Genomic DNA, 21,011 nt, shown 5'->3' with positions numbered 1-21,011 from the left:
GGGGTAGAAGCCAGGGAAGTGATACACCTTTACATGGTGACACCTATCTGGCTTCCTTGTTGTGCTGCAAATGAAGAGGGCCTGTTGTTTGTAAATGAAGACTTTCCACTTATTGATAAATAACTTCTGGATGGGGAGTATGACACATGCTGGCTGGAAGAACAGGGTTCTGTAATAGTAATATTGTCTTGAAATTACAGCCCACATAGTTTGAAAATGATTCAGGATAATTACATTAATGTTGCCGGAGAAATGAAAAGGAACACTTTCCATTTTACCTATTAACAAGCTCTACTGGTCCTAAATTATTTCTGAGAAGAGTCTGGAAATGGCTGAAATGATCAGAATAATTACAAAGCAGCGGTTGGGGTGACAGGGAGAGCTGGATGAGGTCCTGGCTGTGGCTCTTTGGCCGATGGATAATCACTGCTGAAGCTTTTGTGGGAAAAGGAGCACGGCGCAGAGCTTTCTGATTAGGTGCACTGCAATCTGCAAATGGCCTCAGGGAGTCTGCAGGTCTTGGACCCTCAGGAGAAAATAGTCATTAGGAGTAGGTTGTTCTCTATGTAGGTGTTATACATCAACCTGTGAAGAGTTAAGCATGTTGTTCTGGCACACTGGATACTTCAATTTCCATCCTCTACCCTCCCTTTTCTACAGCTCTCCTGAGCTTGTCCAGTGGAAGATACCTGCCTTTGGTGATGTCTGTTTGCCGCTTTGATCCTTGTCCCACAGCAGCACTAGCAGACATGGATGTTTCTGAACTCCAGACCCTGAGCAGTTCTCCAACTGTGACCTGTAATAAAAGCTCAGTCCTTCACCTGAACTCACGCTGTTTTCAGCCTTGTACAAGTGACACCGACTGCCGCCTTGACCTCCCATTCCCCAGCTCACCTGTAAAATGACTATGAAACCAGGACTTCTTGTTGTGTTTCCCTCGTTTCATTTACACTGTTGTTGTTTGCTGACTCTGGGTGAGTAGAAGGGGCAAAAATTAGTACTTGGATCTAAATAACTCGGTGTCGTGTGAAGCAAGGTCTTCGCTTCAGGGTCACCTCTGCTGTTACTGTAGTTTCTCATCCGCGTGAAATTCAGAGCATCCTTGAATCCTGTCTGTGACAGCAGGGCCACTGTGGTGTTAGCTCTGCCCCTCTTTAGCTTATGAGAATTAGAAGATCTTGCATCTCATAGCCGGGCTTGTATTTATAGCTTCTTACTCAAATGTAGCCATATTTATCTCCTCTGAAGAAACTAGAGCAGTGGGTGAGGATGTAGGTGCTGCGGGTCTGGCTGCTTCCAGCACACGGTTGCACGCACAGTCAGTTGCTCTCCAGGCACAGTTCTTGCAGCCGAACACACGCACGAGTGCTTTTTCATTTTCTTCCATTTCCTTTTCACTTGTCCAACAGGCCCATCTCAGCCCTGCGTGTGATTACCTGATGACCTGTGTGCCTTCATTCACTCACAGCTGCAGCACTTAAATGAGATTTTGCTCCCTACTATCAAATCAGACCTTGATTCCCTGCACACACACACACAGAGGGATGGGTTTTCTCCCTCCAGTGCAGCATTCGTCTCCTACAACTACTGCCACACAAATTCTTGGAACCTCTCCTCCCTTTCTCATTACATTGTCCTCCGTCCTCTCTAGTTGCTCAGGGTGGGGTGAATCCATCAGGAATGCCAAAAGCTGCCTTCCCACAGCTGTTCCTGACCCCAAACAGTTAACTTTATGATCTGTCAGCTACCAGAATTCTGCATTTAAATAAATGGAGCTCAAATGAGTCTTGGCTTCTCCCTTTATACATGTGTACATGAGAGATCTGTTACAAGAGTCCAAGGCTGAGGATGACTTAAAATAATAATAATTAGGCAGATGATTTCTTTCAGTTGAGAGTTTAGTAATATTTGAACATTTGTATTTATTCCATTGTGATATTTCAAGAGATTTTATGGATTAAAAGTAAAGTCATTTGGAGGGAAAGCTCAAACAAGGGATTGCTTCATTATCTCATTCAGACATTAAAATGTTCATTTTTACTTCTTCCGTCACTCCAGGTGCACACACACCTGCGTTTACATGCTGATTCTTTCTGCATATTTGTTTTGCCCTGATTTTCTTAGGAAGGTTTTGGTATGTTTGAGTGAGTCCCTGGAAATCTGCACGGCATGAAAATCCCAAATTTCAGTTTGCATGCAAATAGGTATTATCAGTTAAATGGAATTAGTTATGAATATTGCCAAGTTAACAGTAAATACCAAATCATTTTCAGCTGTTTCTAGAAAATGCTGGATGCCAAAATGCAGGATAGGTATAAATGGTAGAGAAGGAACTTTCCTTCCTACCTTCTATAGATCTCATGTGTTTCCTGGTCTAGAAATTCATGGATCTAGGTGGAGTGGATCTCCTGCACAAAATGGAAGCCTCTGCATGTTCCAGCTGCAAAGATACTGGAGCTTTGAGAGGTTAATTTGTTTTTATCTAGTAGGTTTTTTAAATCCTCATAACCCTAGCACTACTGAGGAGCAATAGCAGTTATGCAGACAGTTATGTCGACATCAACTTAAGTTTTACACTTGCAGGGTTCATATATTTTTGGTATTGCTGGCACTGATACAAATGATAGCTCAATAACAGAAAAATAGAACAGTCCCTGAGCCACAGTTCTGATGCTTGAAGCATCTTTAAACCCCATACCCAAATGAGAGAGAGATAAAAACAGCCTAGTCAAAGAGGCTTAGTTTGAAGGAGCATTTTTGTGTGTTACTTGGTGACAAAATACTTAGGCATTAATGCAGTTTACAGCAAGACACCCTTAAGTTATCAGTGTGGTTGGTGTGATGCCTGACAGATTTAATGTAAATATTTATAGACTTGGCCTACTAATTATGCCAATGGAAAAAATGCAATATTAATGCTGTCACCTCCCCATGTCTCTACCTGCCAGCACGCTGGTAGCTCCCATAAATATTCCGAAGATAGGAATATGGCACATAAACAGAAGAGGTTATTTATATTTTTAATAGGGGATTAAGTTATCTCCAGCAGTAGTTTCCAGCCTGTGGTCCAAAGACATATGGGAGACTTGTGGACTATTCCCAAGGAAGCTATGAGAAGTGACAGGAGAGTTTTGTGTAGAGTATGTAGAAATATCTCTCTATGAAAGATGACGGGTATGCACCACCTTTAGGAAATATTTAGGGGTCCACACACGTGGAGAAAAGTTTGAAACCCACTGACCATATTTGTGCAAAGAACTGAATGATTTCAAAGTTCTGTACTGCCGTATGGTAAATGATTTGACTGTTGGTCCTGCCAGAGGCAGGCTGCCATAAGAAGTCCTGGTCCACAAAGCGGTAAAGCATGTGCTTAACTCAAAACACACGTTGATTCACTGGAGTTACTGCCTGACACCATAAGTAACTGGTTTGCTGAATAAAGACCATGGGGAAATTTAAGACAGAAGGCAAGGGCTACTATTGTCTTGCCAACAGCTCTGCAGATGCCTGATTTTCTTGTACAACCGAAAATCTAATTATGTGAATATGCGGTTCATATTTTTCTGTTTCAGTTTATCCACGTTAAGAGACTCCAAAGGTTTTGGGCGCCATTGGTTTCAGCTGTTACTGGTTGCCAACCCAAAAAGAATTATCACTGCTGTTATAGCCAGTTTAGGAGACTCTCTTTTAGCTCTATTGATGGCTCTCCTGATTTGTGATCTGAAAGTCTGTGGTTTCTGTTCTGGCACAAACCGACTCCTCACAAGCTGTGCAAATAAATCTCAAATGCTATCACCAGTGGTTGTGTGCGTGCCATGTGTGTGCCTTTTGGCTTATAGTCTTGAAAACTGAGTCAGAATGACTGGGTGGTTTCATACTGTTTTGTCTTGTGCAAAAAAGCATCATATCCTACATCCATCCCCACTGAAGTTAGTACAGTTGGGGTGCTGGTCCAGGGCTTGTGGGCCATGTTGCTGACCGATGTGGGGCTCTTTGCAGGAGCTGAGAAAAGGGCATTTTGGTAGCAGAGCAGGGTGCAGGCAAAAGCCATGCATGGTGTTACCAGAACAGCTCTCAAAACAGGTTGAAGTACTGCAAGCTTTCCATAAGGGCGCCCTATGTGGGCTTTTGTAAGATCGTGTTGCTGGTGCATGAATGGCAAATCTCATCTCCCTACAGATAAACGAGTCCTTGCTACGGACCTAACTCACAGCCACTGGAAGGAAACAGGCTTCTTACTGCCTTCAGTGAGCTCTGGATCAGACCGTATATAAGGTTCTCAGTTATTTCCAATCCACAGCTGCAGTTGTCTCTTGTAAACACTTCATCTGTCCAGCACACCTCTGTAAATCACGGAGCAGAATAACCCAGTAGAAGTGGAGTGCACGGTTTTGAAAAGGAACATTAAGAGGGGAAAAATACAACTCTCTCTCTTTAAACTGTCTCTTTTCTATATTGTTACCTTGACAACTCTGCTGCTGTGTTTCATCTTTGGTGGGACTTAGCCGTGGTGGTATAAGGGGGACATCCATGTGCGTTTCCACATCTACTCCGGCTCTGCTTCACAGACAAATGCCAGGCGCAGGGCATCTCTTGCTGCAGAGCCCACGTTCGCTGCCTTGACCCATGGTGCTGTCTGGAAATGATTACAGATATTAAGAACTGGGACCCATTCTGATCAAAGGTAGAACATTATATCTTCTATTTCTTTTCCTTAAGCCAACACCAGAGCAATTTTAATGCTCTTTAAAAGGAGATGCAAGGTGCTTAAAATATTTTTAAGGGTGAGGGCAGCTGGAAAGCAGAGAGGGATGAAAGTACTCAAAAATAGTTGTATTATTTTTAGTATAAGCAGATACAGGAGTATATGTCAAGATTAGGATACAGTTCTGATGTGCTGAACTGAGTCTGGAGATGCTAAAAATACGCTTTCTTTCCTCACAGTTTTTAGAAGAGAGGTAGAGGTAAGAGGAGAGCAGTGATGAACTGAGATTTTCATTCCTGTGCTTCCTTGCTTGTTGGGGTTTGGCACAGCTGCCTGTTCACCTGGGTGCCTGTGACCCACGGATGCTGGCAAAACATATGAGGCAGGGCGAAGTGTTATCTGTGGGAGTGGGATCCCTTCCACCCCCTTTTTTCCTCTTCCCAAAGAAAATCCCCACCAACGTAAGTCTTTTATTCCTTTTAACCGAAATGGCCAGCTTTATAGCTGCAAAGGCAAGACACGCAGGCTCTGGGGCTGAGCGCAGGCAGGGGTGTCTGTGTCTGAATGTGTGCGAGGAGAAGGGGGCTTTTACTGCAAAACACATGTGTTTTCAATTGCTATCTGGAGCTAGCCCAGTAGCTGTAACTTGGCCTGACAAAGCCTTATTGAAGTACAGACAGTGTGGTTTCAAAGCAGTTAGAAAAAGAACGGGAATGCAGTTCAGGAAATTCTTCAGGCATGGGCAGGGACTTGGCTGCAGTTCTACTGCTGGAAAATCTGACAGGGGCAGCTCATGAGCACAGGCCAGGCCTCGTGCTGCTCTGAAAGCCGCGCTGCATCCTTCCCCCAGCCTCCAGCACCCCTCTGGGTTTTCATCTGCCCGCCGAGGGAGAGGTAAGAACCGCGTTGCTCCTTCCTGCTGCAGCCGGGATCTGCTATTCTTTTGTGCTAATGCAAAGAGGATTCTTGCTTTTGGACTGTTGTTTGGGGGAGAAAAGTCAGGAGTGGGAAGTTGTGGCATATTTGTAAAGGGATGGGAGCAGCTTGGGGCTGGGTGGTGGTTCTGGTGAACTTTGCTTTGGTAGTTATTCTGCGGGCAAAGCAACTCCCGCGCTGCGCCTCTGCCTGCGGGAATGCTGCAACCAAATAATCCCCAACTTTCTCATTGGGGCAGTAAGTACGTATATAACCTGCAGCCACCGAGAGGCTGGCTCTGTACCATGTGTGTCACCTACAGATTTCGCTGAAAGATGCGATTTGTTAACGATAAATACATTTGTGTGTACGTTGTATTGTAGTTGTTTAATGAGTTCAGAGCATGTTTGTCTGGGGGTTGTTTGGCAATTCCTGATACAGCTAGCTTGTGAAGAGAGACAGTAGTTCAGTAATAATCATTGCTTTGTGATTTCTCTGGTTTTGGGGTTTGTTTGGTTTTTTTTTTGTATTATGTATTTGCATGAGCAAACTGCAGCAGACAGCACATTCAGAAACCACATGGAGCAGATTAGGAGGAAAAGCATTAATTTAGGGGCTCTTCTATCTGCAACTTCTCTTGTGATGTGCATTTCTTTCCCCAAATAACTTAAGAAACGTTTATGATGAAAAGCTCTCTCTCCCTTTAGGAGCCTGCCAGATTTAAGCAGTGCTCTCTCATCCTTTTAGTTGCAGCATTAAAGCTTGTCTTGCCTTTGCAGAGATATCAGCACCTTATATGGCAGCTCGTGTTTGGGAGTTCGGGTATGGCGCGTTCGTCAAGGCGGATGGAGGTGTCGGGAGGAGTCCGCCTCACGCAGCTTCAGAAACTTCCTTGCCTCTGCCAGTGCCTCTTCCTTGGATTTTCACAGCAGTGTTATCCCATGTGTTGAAAATGCTTTTTAGCTGTGTTTTATGGTGGCGATAGGGAGGTTTTTTCTTTCAACAAGGAATGAATTAAAGGCATTAAATTATACAGTGGGACAGCACTAAGTGTTTCTGGCTCTTTCATGGCAGTAGACCCACAGATTGCTTTGCCAGCATTCAGCAGGACTGCACATACAGAGCTCAGCCATTCATCTCAGCAACCAAAAAAATCAGTGATAAGGTGAGGTTCACCTATCATAAAGTGCATCAGATCCAGTATGTGACAGAGCCATAGCTTTCTCCCAGTGATGCTGGTGAAGTGTGTATGTGGGCAACTCCAAAGCATAACAGCAGGCTCAGGCAGACAGCAAACCTTACCTGGAAAGAGTGGAATTCGGTGGATTTGGATCTTTAATGGCAACATTATCTGGTATGATGCAAAGAGATTCTGTGTGATGGAAAGGGAAAAAAAAACGCTGATTGGGAGCATCTTACCCTTGTCATTGCATCTGTTTTTTTCCCTGTGAAAGTGATGATCAGCTGAATTGGGTTGGTTTGGGCCAAGTGAGCCCTTTGCTGGTTTGGGGTGAGGGAAGGACATCCTCCAAGAGACACGGATGTACTGAAGCCTCCTGGAGGCTGATGTGAGGGAAGAGAATGAGAGAAAGGACAGAGATGAGTTGTGGAAGAGGGAGGCATATGATGCAAACAAAGAGGCTTCATAAGTTCAAAGTCTGCTTTGCAGAAAATGCACCTGCAGTGAAAATGCTGTTGTTAAATGAAGGTCTTGTATAGTCTGGACTGCTTGAGCCTTCACAGGCTGCCATCTTACCCTGCAGACTTGGAACTCTATTGCTTTTCTCAGCAGCTGTTGATTTAGGCACCCAGTCAGCTTCTTATGCTCTTCACTGCTAGCTATAAGCTTATTTTAAAGGAAAAAATTAAAAATTCAAGTTCCTACCTCTCATCATGCAGCATCCCACCTCCCAGATCTCATCCTCAGCACTGAAGAGCCAGAGAGACAAAGGGACTGGAATACATCTTATGTAGCAAGAAGCAGCCAGGGCTGTGCTGCTGTACCTGGCTTTCAGGGATGCTCCTGCCCCACACTGGGGTGAGACAAGCAGTGCAGGTTCTTCATTGGATGTGGGATCAGTCTGGATCATGGGATGTCCCAAGTGCCCAGCTGGGCTGCTTGTAGTACCCCTTTCTGACAGCACCCCAGTGGAGACACGGGGGATGCATTGTGAGTGCGGGCAGGGGAGGCTCTTTGCAATACCCAGGGCTGGATTTGATTGAGGGAGGTGGTGATGGTTTCCTCCCTAACTCTGGCAGCTGATCCTAAGCCTTCCCCTGCCAGAGGAGACCTTTCTGCAGGTCCACCACGGTCAAGCGTTCAAGCCTTGCTTTGTTCCCAAAAGCACTGTGGAGTGTATGCATGGGTGAACAGTGTTATGCATCTAAAGTGAGATTGGAGGGTCTCTTGATCTTGGAACCGTACAGGTAAGAGAGCCATTAGCACACCATTATATGTGTATTCCTTCTCCTGCTCCATCCCAAGAGCAAACTGGAAAGCGTGTCCATGCAAACAAATGGGTAAGCGCAGTAAGCACATCATGTGGAGGGAAGATGGGCAGGGAAGATGTAGCAGCAGAACAAGTTTTAACTTGTGAGAGCAGGATCACTGCAGAGACTCTACTCTGGATCCTGGCACATGCTCAAGCCCACAGTTCTCAATTTGTGCCATGCTGGTTGGATTCCAGCCGTATAAATCCATATTACGATCCTGCTTTGCACATTCCTCCAAGCCATATCTCTTTTCTTGGTACTGTGGGGTGAGAGCGTGTTGGGGCAGAAGTCTGCGAAGTGTCACCTCCTGTAGCTTGCTTTCTGATTCGAGCTCAGTTGATGATATCCCTCTTGCTGTTCCTACAGCCTCCTGCAGTCACACCTGCTACTGGCTATTTTAGTGTAATTCTTATATTTGTTCATCCTGCTTTGAGACACTCTAGCAGGAAAGAGCGTTTATAAACTTGGCACAGACGGACAGAGGCTTATGATCACTTCACATCATCTGAGCGGTGCATAAGAACCAGTGTGTGAATGCAGCAAAGCCAGTACGATGTTTGCATGCAGTGTAAAAGTTTTGCTACAAGTTGTGGGGCATTTTATGAAAGACATCCTTTGATGAGTGGCTTGATACATCAGAGAACTCACTTCAGAAACATTTTCTTCCCTGTTAACTTTCCATTTTCTCCTTAATTCTGAAAAAGAAAAATACCAAGACAAAGTAACTATCAAGAAAAAACTCTAAAAGTTAGAAGAAACACTCAGAAATAAGAAAACAGACACATTTCTATTCTTCTCTGAGAAGAGAAACAATGCTAACATCACATTGCTCACAGCCTCTCACAGCATCATAATAAAATACCACTTTTGGTTTAGGAGACCGAGCTGCCTGTTACTTTGTTTTATTCTGGCAAACTATGTTTTGAGTTTTACTATAAGTGCTTCTTGAATGCAAAGCAGTGATGGAGCAGAGCAGAAGTCCCATTGTCAGCTTTCAGTTCAATCCATCTGCTCGAAGATACTGGTTTATAAACTGAGGCTTTTGCAGTGCCCTTGTGCTCAAGCATGTTTATTGTCTAAATGCTGCCAGCCCTGGCAACCGGGGAAATTACATGAGCTCTCAAGGTGTTAGAGGTACAGGTTAGCCTGGAGCATTGCGGGATCTGGATTAGAGATGCTTTACCAGGAGGTGAATCCCCAAGGTCTCTCCATCTGCCTGTGCTGAGTGAGTCCAACTTCTTCAAAATACAAGAAGTGGGGATAGGAAAAGAGGTATTTCCTAGTGGACCAGGCAGAGCATGAATCAATGGACTGTGCAGAGCATGAATCAATGGACTGTGCAGACCAAGGAAAGCTTGCTGATGTGTCTGTGTTTGCCAGGATCAGGGTAGGTATTTGAAGAACCCTGCATGTGATGTACCCCACTGATAGAAACTAGTCAGAAAATAATAAAACATTGCTTAGGATGGATCTTCCGCTTTTTGTCTCTCTGGCCTTGTATCGCCTTGCAGTGGTACCCAAGAAGTGGGCATTAAGTGATGATAGTCTTCCCATCTCATGGAAGAGCTGCTCCCCATGTGGAGAGATGGAAACTATTGACAGAAGCAGAGGGACAAGCAGAGAGTGAAGAGCCCAAGCTCATGGCTGAGATGGTGCAGGAGAAAAATGCTGTGATATTTAACTACCCCAGCAAGTGTTTCATCCTTTGGGCTGTTCCCCACTGCTCAGCCCTTGCTGGTCGAGCTGCAAGTGAAAAGTCTTTTTCCAGAGCCTGATCCTTTTATGGAGACCCAGCCTGTGGTCTGACCCATGTGTAGGGCCATCGATCAATTTTGGGTCATGATGCTGGTGGATTAAGGGGCCTGAGGGTGTCAAACTTGAGAGAGAGTTTTATGGGGAGTGGAGAGGCAAAAAGTCTTGTTGATAGATGGCTCAAAACACTCTTCTTCATGCCAAATTTTGTTTTCAGTCACGCTCCAGAAATGTCTGTGCTTTTGAACCTGGTGGACAGTGTGCACTTAAAAGACAGAGAAATTAAAGAAGATGAATCTGCAAAGCATTTACAGCTAGCACATTGCCTTCCAGTGATATGGCAGAGAGCACCTCTGAAGGCTTTTTAGTTTATTTTTCCACATTTCATCCCAAAATAAAAGGTTTTTGTTTCAAAAAAACACAGAAAAAGAGAAGAGAACGTCAGTGATACAGACACAAAGTGATGTGGGAGATATAAGTCCAAGGCCCAAGGGAATTTGAACCCCTCTCTCTTCTATAGAAATGTGTTCCCATCACTATGCTACAGGTTGGCCTGGGGTCTGACGTTCTTCATTTTTGGAAGCAGGCAGGGAGGAGAGATGCTGTGTCGGCTGCACAGGTCTTAAGGGCTTTTGGTCTGGTTTGTAGTGACCAGTTTCAATGAGCTCTAGGGCATTTTTGACAGCAAATTTCAAGTGGGCTTAAAAGAGAGAAGCTACATTCCCATATTGCATCCCCTTTCAGCTTAAAATTGTTCTATTACTAAACATACATCATTTAAGCACTGATCAAAGACACCCCCGTGGCACAGAAACATTATTGATTTCTCTTGTTATGCTTCACCCTGTTCATAGCCTTCATTGAGCCTACAAAGCCAGCGTGGCCAGGGGGTGTTACAGCTCTGGGTATTTGCAAGGGGAAGGTGTTTATCCATCTATATTCATACAAATCACTTATTCTGCCTGATGAATCATTGATCTGGGTTGTGTGCCCTGAGTCAGAAGCTTTCTGCCAGGGCAGAAGGGCTTGGTGGAATCGGGAGAGGCATGCAATAAAGATTTGCCATAACTTGTGGCATCTGATGTGATTTTTGGAAGCTCAGTGCCAGTTCTGATTTGTGATGCCTTTCAGATGAGCATGGTTTCAGCTTTGCTGAAGGGAAGCGCAGAAGCTTCTTTGCCAGAAGTACTCTGAGAGCAGCCTGTGTGGATCAGAGGACATAGTGACATGACTCTTCCAGTGGTCTTACAAAAACCCAAATAAATCTTTCTTGTTACGGACCATATCTCTAAGGTACCCTAAAGTGAAAGGATGAATAGCTTTTCTAAGCAGACTGGATTTTGTATCAGGCCTTGTTTGCAGTGTTCATATATAAGGATTCAGTGTACAGCTCTTGTGCAAAACCTTATTACCCATTTTTTTTTCTGCAGCCGCAAGAATTCCTTGGAGAATTACCCAGGTTCCAGGCTATACTTTTGTAGTCATGGTAATGTTGTCTGTGGCTAAACTGCTAAGATTTGGCATACTGCATTTCTTGTATTGTAAATGGGACTGTACATGTGCTGATGGTGGTCCAGTGCTGTGCATGTGTGTCTTTAAGCCCTCTCATGTCAGGCAGACACTTTCAGATTTGTCTTTTGAAGGGAACGCTTCTCTTTCCAATTTCTGTATTTATTTCACTATTATGTTTTCACCACTATGATGAAATTAGGCACTTGTTCCTAATATTTTCATTACAGAAGAAGAAATAAAGCTCTATTAAGTAACTGTCAGCCTTTCTCCTCAGCTCAGTAATTGAAAAAAGGGGGTTACCTTATACATGCAACTGCTGGATGCCCTTTCACAGCAGTACTTTTATGGTGCCTTAGCTCTTTTCAGTGTTTGAGTCACAAGAAGTTACCAAAATGACCAAAATGTAATTTATGGCTAGCATACTTTTCCATCCCACACAGAACAGATTATTGGTAGTGGATATAGCTGGCTCCTTGTGGAGTTGCCTGCTTATTCTACTCATTTATCTAACGCACCTTAGCACTCTCTGTCCATCATTCTGTCTTCCTTCCTTGAGAACTACAGACAAGAGGATTTTGTTTTGGTATTGACAGTTTGAGGGGAAAGGGTGTGTAGAAATCATACATAGCTTTACATGTAGCTGTGTGAAAGTTTCTATAGAAAGAACATGCTATGTTCACCATGCATGTTGTAGTACTTCAGTTGCTCAATCTCTGCTAAAGCAGCTTTGAGCTAAATATTTCATCAGAACCAGAGAAATTATCAAAATGAGGCTGCTGTGTGAACAAAAGTTGCTCTTTTTGGTTATTTTCTGTTCCTATAAATTCTTTTAGTATCTGCAAACATTTGCCCCAGCTGGATATGCTATTTTCTCCATCCTAGAGACTGCAAGTAAAGAGAAAACAAAGGGAAAAAAAAAAAAGGAGACAGAGCAAGAGGATAAACAAGTTTTGCAATAAGAGATATTTTGAGCTGGGTGTTTCATATTGTTTTTCATTGGTCAAATGTCTTCCACAATTTGAGAGGGTTAGCGATGCAATTTATTCATTTTCTCCAAGGGAGAGGCTGCATTTAATATGTGCTCTCCAGGATTCCCTGTTAAAATATTAGGCAATAAAATCCTTGCCTGTACAGTACTTGTGGTTATAATTTCCCCCAGGTAGTGGAAACTCAGTAATGTATTGTTTAAGTTTTCCCTTTGCACAGATCGGAGTAGTTGTAGCTGTGTAAAAAGGCCTGTTTTTCTCCAAGTGCATGTATTTGTTGGTGACCCAGCTTCTCTCTCTGATGAGCTCTCTGCTGCAAAGCCTTCCATCTTGGCATCTGCGAGCAAAAACACTGCTCCAGACAGAGCTGGGTCTGTTGTAACCAACTTGCTTTAATCCCCCTTGGTAAAATCTATGTCTGCCTTGGTTTTGGGTGGATTCACAGTAGAGAGTGATACCCCAGCTGGTCTTGAACAGCATAATTGATTTACGATGAGCCTATTTACGCTACCAAAACCTGCTCTTTAATACAGACACACTTTTCTGTGGTGATGTACTTCTAATGCACACTGGATAAACTGGCTGAACCAACCCGTATTAGAGAACACGCTTATGTGCCGTGAGCCATTGGCTCCTCCTGTCATATCGTGCAGACACAATACAACTGTCTGCACAATTGACGTTGTAGATCCTCATAGCATTAGCTGGGGTTGGGGTAGTCTGAGGTTGTAAACAAGGCATGGTTTGGGGAGCGGGGTGTGAGATCCTTTTTTTAGAGCAGCTAAAAAAGCTGGAAGAAGCAGGCAGGCTTGGAGGCGTGGATGGGCTGCTGGGGCTCGCCTTGCTCTAGTTTTAGTTCAGCAATCACTGGCAGCAGTATCATCTGAAGGAGGAAGCTCAGGCTGTAGATGGGCAGCACTGGTGCTCACAGCCTCTCTTGTGGGTGCTGCTTAGCAGCACCACACTGATTGCACAAGTCTGACCTGCTTTTCTCCTTGGTGTTTTGTAGACCTAGAGCATATAGGGGAAAAATCCTTAAAAATGCAATGCTTCAGAAACCTGAGAGGAAAATGATAGGAATATCTCATTTGTTACTATTATTTTTAAAACCTTCTTGACCACTGCTGTGGATTTTGAGTGGGGGGGTCTGCTGACATTAGGGAATGAGGCAGATGGGCATCACCACCCTCCAGAAGAGTGCTGCTCATGGAATGGGAGTGGGGCTGAGAGCACATGAGGCTAATTGGGCTAAACACAGCCTTCCTGAATAGGCTGCTAAGTCAGCTTTGCTTTATAGGTCCATATCAGGAGAGGTGTCAATGCCTGTGAGCTCAAAAGAATTTAGTGCCTGAATGGATTTATTTAGTACCCAAGTGCATGTTTCAGCCTGGTTGAACCCTTGCAAAAGAAGGGAGAGGTGGCTGATCGCCTGTGCTGCAGGTGACAGCACCAGGCAGCACTAGAAAACACAGGTCTTAGCAGCTTTTGAAGCAGGGAAGGGTAGGAAAAAAAGGTAACTGATTCTTCAGGCAGCGGCAGCCCTTACCTTAAATGTATGGGCTTCAGCATTGGAGCAGCAAAGATAAATCGATAACTTCATCCCTGGTGCAATGCTACTGGAACAAAAGTTATGCCATGAAGAAACTTGCTTTGCATCAGCCTGCAGTGGGCTTTGCCCCACTGCTGACTGCACGTTGAATTTTATTAGATGCTGGAGTATGACCCTGCTAACAAAAAAAGTTAGGGAAAGACCAGGAAACTAGTAGAAAACAAATATAAGCTGCTATCACTGGGTATCTAATTTCTACCATTGTCTCATCATGTCCTCACAGATCACACTCCCAAGGAGAGGAATTCACATTGTTTCCTCCTGGTAGATGAATTTTCGAATTCACTACGTACAACCATCAATGCCAGTCCATGGTGTTGGATCAGTAATGCAAGAACGTGTTTGGTGCTTCCTTATCTGTATAGAGTATAAGTGCAAAACATTTGGCAAACTGTGTGTTATTCGAGATGGTCTCATATCCTCAGTTTGTGTGTGTCAAAAAAGTCTGAAAACAAGAAACTGCTGCCTGGGGGAAACCCATGAAAGTGGCTTTCCATGCCGCGAATGTGAAGGGTCAAAACAAAAATGTGAATACTTTCATTTGTGTGCTCCACAATCACAATGCCCTGTGCATGCAGAAGCTTGCACACAGCTATTGTGCAGTATCTGTATTCCAGACCCCTGTCCCATCTGGTTGAAATGTCATTTAAAAGCACCCATCTCTTCCAATCCATAGTGGGGGCAGCTGCATCCCTCACTGCCCAGAGCCAGCTACCATGGTGTAGGAGGGGAACAGAGCTCACCATGTGGGACTGTGAAGCAGTTCTTCCTGGAGATGCTGCTGCACTGATTTCTTCAACGCCGCCTTTCCTTCCTTCCTTCCCTCTTTCAATGAGTTTGACCCCTGGTGTTCTTCTAGGATGCCATGCCCACCCAGGGTTAAGCCAGCACAGATATTCAGGAATCATTTGTTAGGGATGTGACAGCTGGAGAAACTTGTGCTTCAGGTTTACTTGGTTAGGAAAGATTGGGGTGCAGGACAGAATAAAGGCAAACACTTGCATTTTGCCTTTTTGCTTTGGGTGGAAGGAATGATTTTAGCTGAGATACATATATACATATATATATATTAAATTAAAGCCTCTGAGAAGTCATAGTGCATCTTCAAAACAAACTGCTGAACTCAACTGCTTTTACCAAATGCATGCAAAATTTTCCACTCAGGATCCTTCCTTGCCCCATTGCAAAACCTGGGGCGATGAGCAGTGTCACTCGAGAGTTTCCCCACAGGATACCTTTAGACAGCGTGCTTACATGTGTTTATAAATATATATATGTACACATTTAACACATAAAATTCTCTTTTGGTATGTTACTGCATACAGTAAGCAGAAAGAAAAATAATGCAGAACTAAGGTATGGAAGAAGATGCTGCCCAGCTGGTCAACTCTGAAAAAGAAAGAACAAAACTCTCTAAGAGGCACAGACACAAACAGTTGTTATCATTGTCCTTCTCTTGCCATTTAATACACGTGGTTATTTCTTTGTGGTCGTTTTCAGATGCCTCAGGAACAGTACGCACACCGGAGCACCATGCAGACCTCAGAAGGACCCCAGGTATACAAAGTGGGGATTTATGGCTGGAGGAAGAGGTGCCTCTATTTCTTTGTGCTGCTCCTAATGATTTTAATCCTGGTGAACCTTGCTATGACCATCTGGATTCTGAAGGTTATGAACTTCACAATTGTAAGTAGGGGTTACCCTGGAAGGTGTGGGGAAGATGAGGGAGGGTGGTGGTCTTTCCTCTGAGCATGACTTCAGATAGAGCTTTGATAAGGGGGTGTTTTAGTTGCCATGGATAGCCGTTCCTACAAATTCACCCAGTGATCCTCTTTTTCTGCTGGTGATGTCTACAGTATTGCCAAACTGAAGAATCAGCTCAGTGTTGCAAATCATGTTCCTCCTGCCTGCTGTATATATACATGTATATATGTAAACGGTATGCACCACCCTCCCCTACTTTTCAGTTATATAGTGTTTTAAGATTAATAGGTTATTTTGAACCAGGATGTGGGAATGGGTTCAAGCCTTTCTTTTAGATTTTTTTCTGCTTTTGTCCATGACTGGGAAGTTGGGAAGCTTGATTTGCCTTTTTCTGAAGGAGAATTCATGTTTTATTTTTCCATAACGGCATGGTTCCAGAAGCTCCATGAAGAAAAATAACATTTGCAGGGTGACTTTCTGGGTGCGGTACTTAGGAGAAGCATATCTTTGTCCTCATTGTGCATGGTTGGTTGGTGCACATCAGTCCTGCCAGCAGCATTCCCTTGCTGTACAGATTCACTGGCCAGGGTTAGCCTTCCAGAAGTCCCTAGAAAAATGCTGGGCAGCTGTACTGGGAGGTAGACTGCATTGGGCCAGATTGTGCCTTCGAGGCCGAGAGCGCTCTGTGCATCACTTGAACTCTGTTCAAACTCTTTTTGAGATCTTAAGGGGTGCCTTAACCTTGAATTGTCTTTTTACAGTGTGAGCTTCACCCCTCCTGCTCAAACACACTGGAAGTCAGAACATGATAAACCAGGCTCACCCCCCTTCCAGAGCTAGTGAGCCTTTGTATATTGCAGGCCCTGGTTTTTCAGTAGATAATTTGTCCAGGCAGAATGAAAATTAAATGATTGCTCCCCTCTGCTTCAAAGCAGTCACTGCCCCCTTGGTCAGATGGAGTTATTTTAAGATAATTTGAGTCTTCAGGAGAAACTGAGTTTGAGGCTTTAATCCTGGATTTACTTCGTGGGAGAGCTGTAAGGCTAAATTCCCCTAGACCACTTTCAAGGGCTTTCCCTGCCAGGCACTGATGTGAGCAGTGTGTTTGAAGTCTCCCGGCATTTCTTTCTGTGCTTTGGTCTTGTGAAGTCCTGAACAGCTGTGTCCAACATTATGTCATTAATGGGCCATGAGAAGTTGAGTAAACAGTCTCTGACTTACTGTATCCAACAGACAAAATGCTGTGTCAGGGGAACTGTAGCGTTCATTTCCTCTAACCAGGATGCTGTCAAGGTGTGCAGAAGATTGCAGTGCCTGTGTACTTAGGGAGCAAGCAATTATAAAGCAGTAATCCACAAAAAGCTCCTGTGGGTGGGTAAAGAGTGAGCCAAACTGGTAAGCAATTAATGCTTAACCAGACCAGGTGTTTAATCTTGTGAAATGGGTGTCATTTTGGTATACATTTTGTGCTGAACTGTGGTCTTTAGATAAATGTAGTTGAAAAATAGATATTTCTGATGTGATAGGAGACTGTCATATGCTCATTATACAGGCAGTGCCCAAGCACAAAATAATGGGATTTCAGATTCTCACCTTTCAGAAATGTAACTTTATTTGTTTAGAATAACATAACTTTGATATGTCGGTCCTATGCTTCATGCTATTTGGTGGTGGTGGTCAGTCAACTCTCCACAAGCTGCTTGGGAAGGCAGGTGAACTTCTCTGTTCCTTTCTCCCTCACTGCCTTCTCCTGATGCATTGCATTTTTCAGGCCATCTGCAGAAAGGTAGAGATATGTCCGCGATACATCTTAGAGATACGGATGGAAACCTCCCACTTCCAGCAGCTCTCTCCATCCCACTAGGATATACACTGGCTTTTGGGGGGGATGCACTAATCTTCCAGCTCTTGTCCGATTCTGTTTCCTTAAACAGTCATTTGCCTTCTCATTCACTAGGGATTAGTCCAGGGTAAAGTGTATTTTGTATGTGGGTTTAGTTAATTCGTATATTCTGAAGTTAGTAGGTGATGAACAGCAATTAGTGATAAAACCACAGATGGTAGCACTGAATCCTGCAGTGGGAACTGCTTTATGGTTATAGGCATGGCCACGCTAGTCAGGGTGTGTGTCTCTGACACAGCCAATTGGAGATAGATACAAGAAAGAGGCATGTAAAATGTGAATCCTTGTCCCAGCATGCACCCATTCATCTCCTGCTGCTCCTGCAGCCTCACTGGCTCTTTGGATGCTGCTCTGCAATCCCTCCTGCACTGTTCCCTGAGGCTGGGAAAACCACTTTGCTAAGTGAACTTTCAGAGGCAGACTTTTATCTCTAAATAACAAATGTAGGAAAGTCCTCAAATGAGGAGATGCAAATATGGAAAAAAAATCTTTAATTTGTTCCTGTTCTGATAAGAGGAGCTGAGAGTCCTTCTGGGGCAGGAGAATGATTCAAGTAGTCAGTAGGCAATAGCTATTGCTTAACAGGTCTGAGTTACCCCAGTGCTTGCAGAGCAAAAAAGGAGGGGAGAGTTTGTATTTCTGTTCTTGTGGAAAATGTAGTATTTCCAGTATCTTCCCACCCCTGAGCTTTCCTCCCAGACCCTGGGTCTGTTCAACTCCACACAACAGTCCTGGCACTTGCCAGAATTTAACGAGTGCTCATTATAGCCAGTAAGTGCTCACAGTATTTTAATGAGCACCGCAAACTTGCTCAAGAAAAACTCAGGCATGTTGTAAATGCTGATAATGGGGAGTGGAGCACGTTGTAGCAGTATCCATACACTCCACTTCCACATCAAGCCGGACATCCCTTTCTCTCCCCTCTGCCTCGTGTACCAGGAGACAAATCCTTCAAAATCAAACCATAAACTGCCAAACAGTGGCTTTTAGTAAGCAAAGCATCACTCATATATTCTAGGGTTTGCTTTTATCTGAATGTTTAAGGCTTAAACAAATTTATGTGTGGCTGTTGCTTTTTACATGGGGCTTTCAAAGCAGTGTCACATTTGCTTGGAGCAAATCGGTGACTCTCTAGTGTATCCTCTGGCACGTTCACTTCTGATGTAGTTTTTGATCCTCAATTTGTTTTAAATGCCTTTATCAGGCACAGACTGTATGGAAAACAGGTCTGGAGGGGGCCTCAAATATCATCTGCCTGTCCCACAGCTGGTTTGCATAGCCAGGTCCATTTATCCTGTTCATTCACATCAGGGCTATGCTGCTCTGGGACTGTGGGAAGCTCTGTGAAGGTTGCTACCTCTTAACCTTGCTTTGATTTTTGCACCAAACCACAGAATGAATATGGACCAAAGCCACCAATTTCGGTTGAAACCCAAATGCATCCTGAAGGTGACCTAACCTAATTGAGGTAGAAACCACCGTCCAGCTCTCAGCTTTCTAATGATATATAGGCAGAGGGAGCTCTGCTTCATTCAGATCTTGAACAAACCTGGTTAGAAGTATGTGGTTTGCACATAGTGGGTTTGGGTAGAAAACAGCGATGCCTGTTGGCTGTGTATGTGGCTCAGTCTGAAGGTCCAGCGCGGGCTTGGGCTGTATCCTGCTGTCACAGGGCTCAACCTCAAGCTATGGAATGCCCAACCTCAAGCTGCACACAGCTCAGCTGAGACAGGAGAGCCCTGCAAGGGTTTGTATATGCCAATCTAATTACAAGGCTGCAACCAATGCTCTTATCAACCTTCCTTTTTATGGTCCACATGCATTAGCATCCAGTGATGTAGTTCTTTAGCAGTAGGATTGCTCGTGACTGTGCATATAAGTACATACGTTTTCTCTGCTGTATGTCTGTGATGTGCTAGGGATCTCTATTTCAACTATTACTAGTAAGCTTAAACCACTTTTTAAAAGCTTCCTGTTCTAGTAATTTCTGAATATTACAATAAAAGATGTGCTTACATAAACAGAGCAAACCAATATCCTTCTTTTGAGCAGTACAAGGCTCAGAAGACTCGGATAATGGCAGTGGCAGTGCACTGACCTCTTTCCACAAGGGTAGCATACAATGCCTGGTATTTTAAAGAGTGTTAGGAGTCTAAAGCATTATCCATTAGTACCCTTTTCTGGTCTGTTAGGCAGCAGGAAGAGCTCTAAACAGGAGAGGCAAGAATTGTGTCCTGTTGTGGCTGCATTTAAATGGCAAACACCCACCTACTTGTCTGCCCGTCAAAGCACTGAGGACCCTTTGCTTTTCCTTTGCCCTTCCCTGGTATTTCTATCCATAGCTGCCTGTTTCCATGGTTTGGATTGTAGGCTTTTGGGGACAGAAGCTGCTTGCATGTGGCATCCTGTTGTCCTGTGTATTGGCAGTTTCTACTAAACTCTAAACATTAATAAATGGAAAAATAATACTTTTCCCCTAATCAGTTTGCAAGGTTTGAAATGCCTGGTGAACTGTCTTCTAAGAATCTCCCAAAGCAAAGGGACCCGCATAGTCTTTGTAAGGAAAACATTGTGCAGCTTTGTGCTATCTGTACATGCACTTCCAAGGAAGTGTAATGTAGAAACAGGCAGACAATGACCTGCCTCATCCCATCTTCATTAGGATGCAAAGAGAGGGGGAGTTTTCCCTTCTGGCCTGATCAGGCTGAGGTTGGGGTGCTCCATAACCACAGCAAACACAAACTCTTGTGTTCTCCTTCCAGGACCATGTCAGGTTTATTGAAGGCTTGCATCTTTTAGCATGAGGTTCAGCCATTTTTTACTGGTTTAATTGAACAGAAACAAATGACTGCTGCTGCTCAGATTTTTCCTTTTTGCTGCAGGCTGCATTTGTAACTGAAGGGTTATGGTTTAGAATCCTTGAATGAAATGTTAGCTATTTAGAGAGACAAAGTGCTTCTGTAGGTGGCACAAACGCTAAATATCATTACTATCTTGCTTTCTTTATTAAAAGTTGATAAGAAAAATGAGCTTTAAAAATTTGGTTATGAGCAGTTATTTCCAATACAATTACTCCCTCTTGTGTGTAAACTACCTGCCACATTTCAATTACAGGAAAACAGTAGGGTAATAACACAGCTGTAAAGATGGATTTGAGTTAGGAAAACTCATTACTGTAACAGGCAGGATTCTTTTATTAATGATTTAAAGGCATAGACTTGGCTTTATTTTTTTTTTAATTAAAAATTGCCCCAGACTAAACTGACTGTGCAGTTTATATTCCCTCTTCATGGTTTCTCTGGGGTCTCTTTAGGTGCAATGATAAGGCAAACATGGGAAAGAAATGTGCTTTTCAGCTTCTGCTTTGTAGTGCAACTGTAATCTGTCAGGTAAAATTGTTTAGAGTTAGAATTACTGTATCCTTAGTGAGGA

At 43.8% G+C, this 21,011-nt stretch overlaps 1 protein-coding gene across 11 annotated transcripts in view; it reads left to right on the top strand.

Annotated features, from left to right (window-relative positions):
* SGCD (sarcoglycan delta) overlaps positions 1–21,011 on the top strand; it is a 325,796-nt gene that overhangs the window by 186,987 nt on the left and 117,798 nt on the right. For 8 of the 11 annotated variants that reach the window (XM_057411983.1, XM_057411980.1, XM_057411982.1 and 5 more), the window contains one exon: positions 15,473–15,658. In XM_057411983.1, the coding sequence (XP_057267966.1) occupies positions 15,473–15,658 (186 nt within the window). Of the gene's footprint in view, positions 1–5,479; positions 5,600–15,472; positions 15,659–21,011 lie in introns of those variants that run through there. The other 3 variants (XM_057411989.1, XM_057411986.1, XM_057411988.1) reach the window with 3 other exon arrangements.

Source organism: Pezoporus wallicus, unplaced genomic scaffold, assembly GCF_028554395.1.
Source record: "Pezoporus wallicus isolate ANWC-B61680 ecotype Strahan unplaced genomic scaffold, APGP_CSIRO_Pwel_v1 contig_6354, whole genome shotgun sequence".
Taxonomy (NCBI): domain Eukaryota; kingdom Metazoa; phylum Chordata; class Aves; order Psittaciformes; family Psittacidae; genus Pezoporus; species Pezoporus wallicus.
This window is presented reverse-complemented; position numbering and strand designations above follow the sequence as displayed.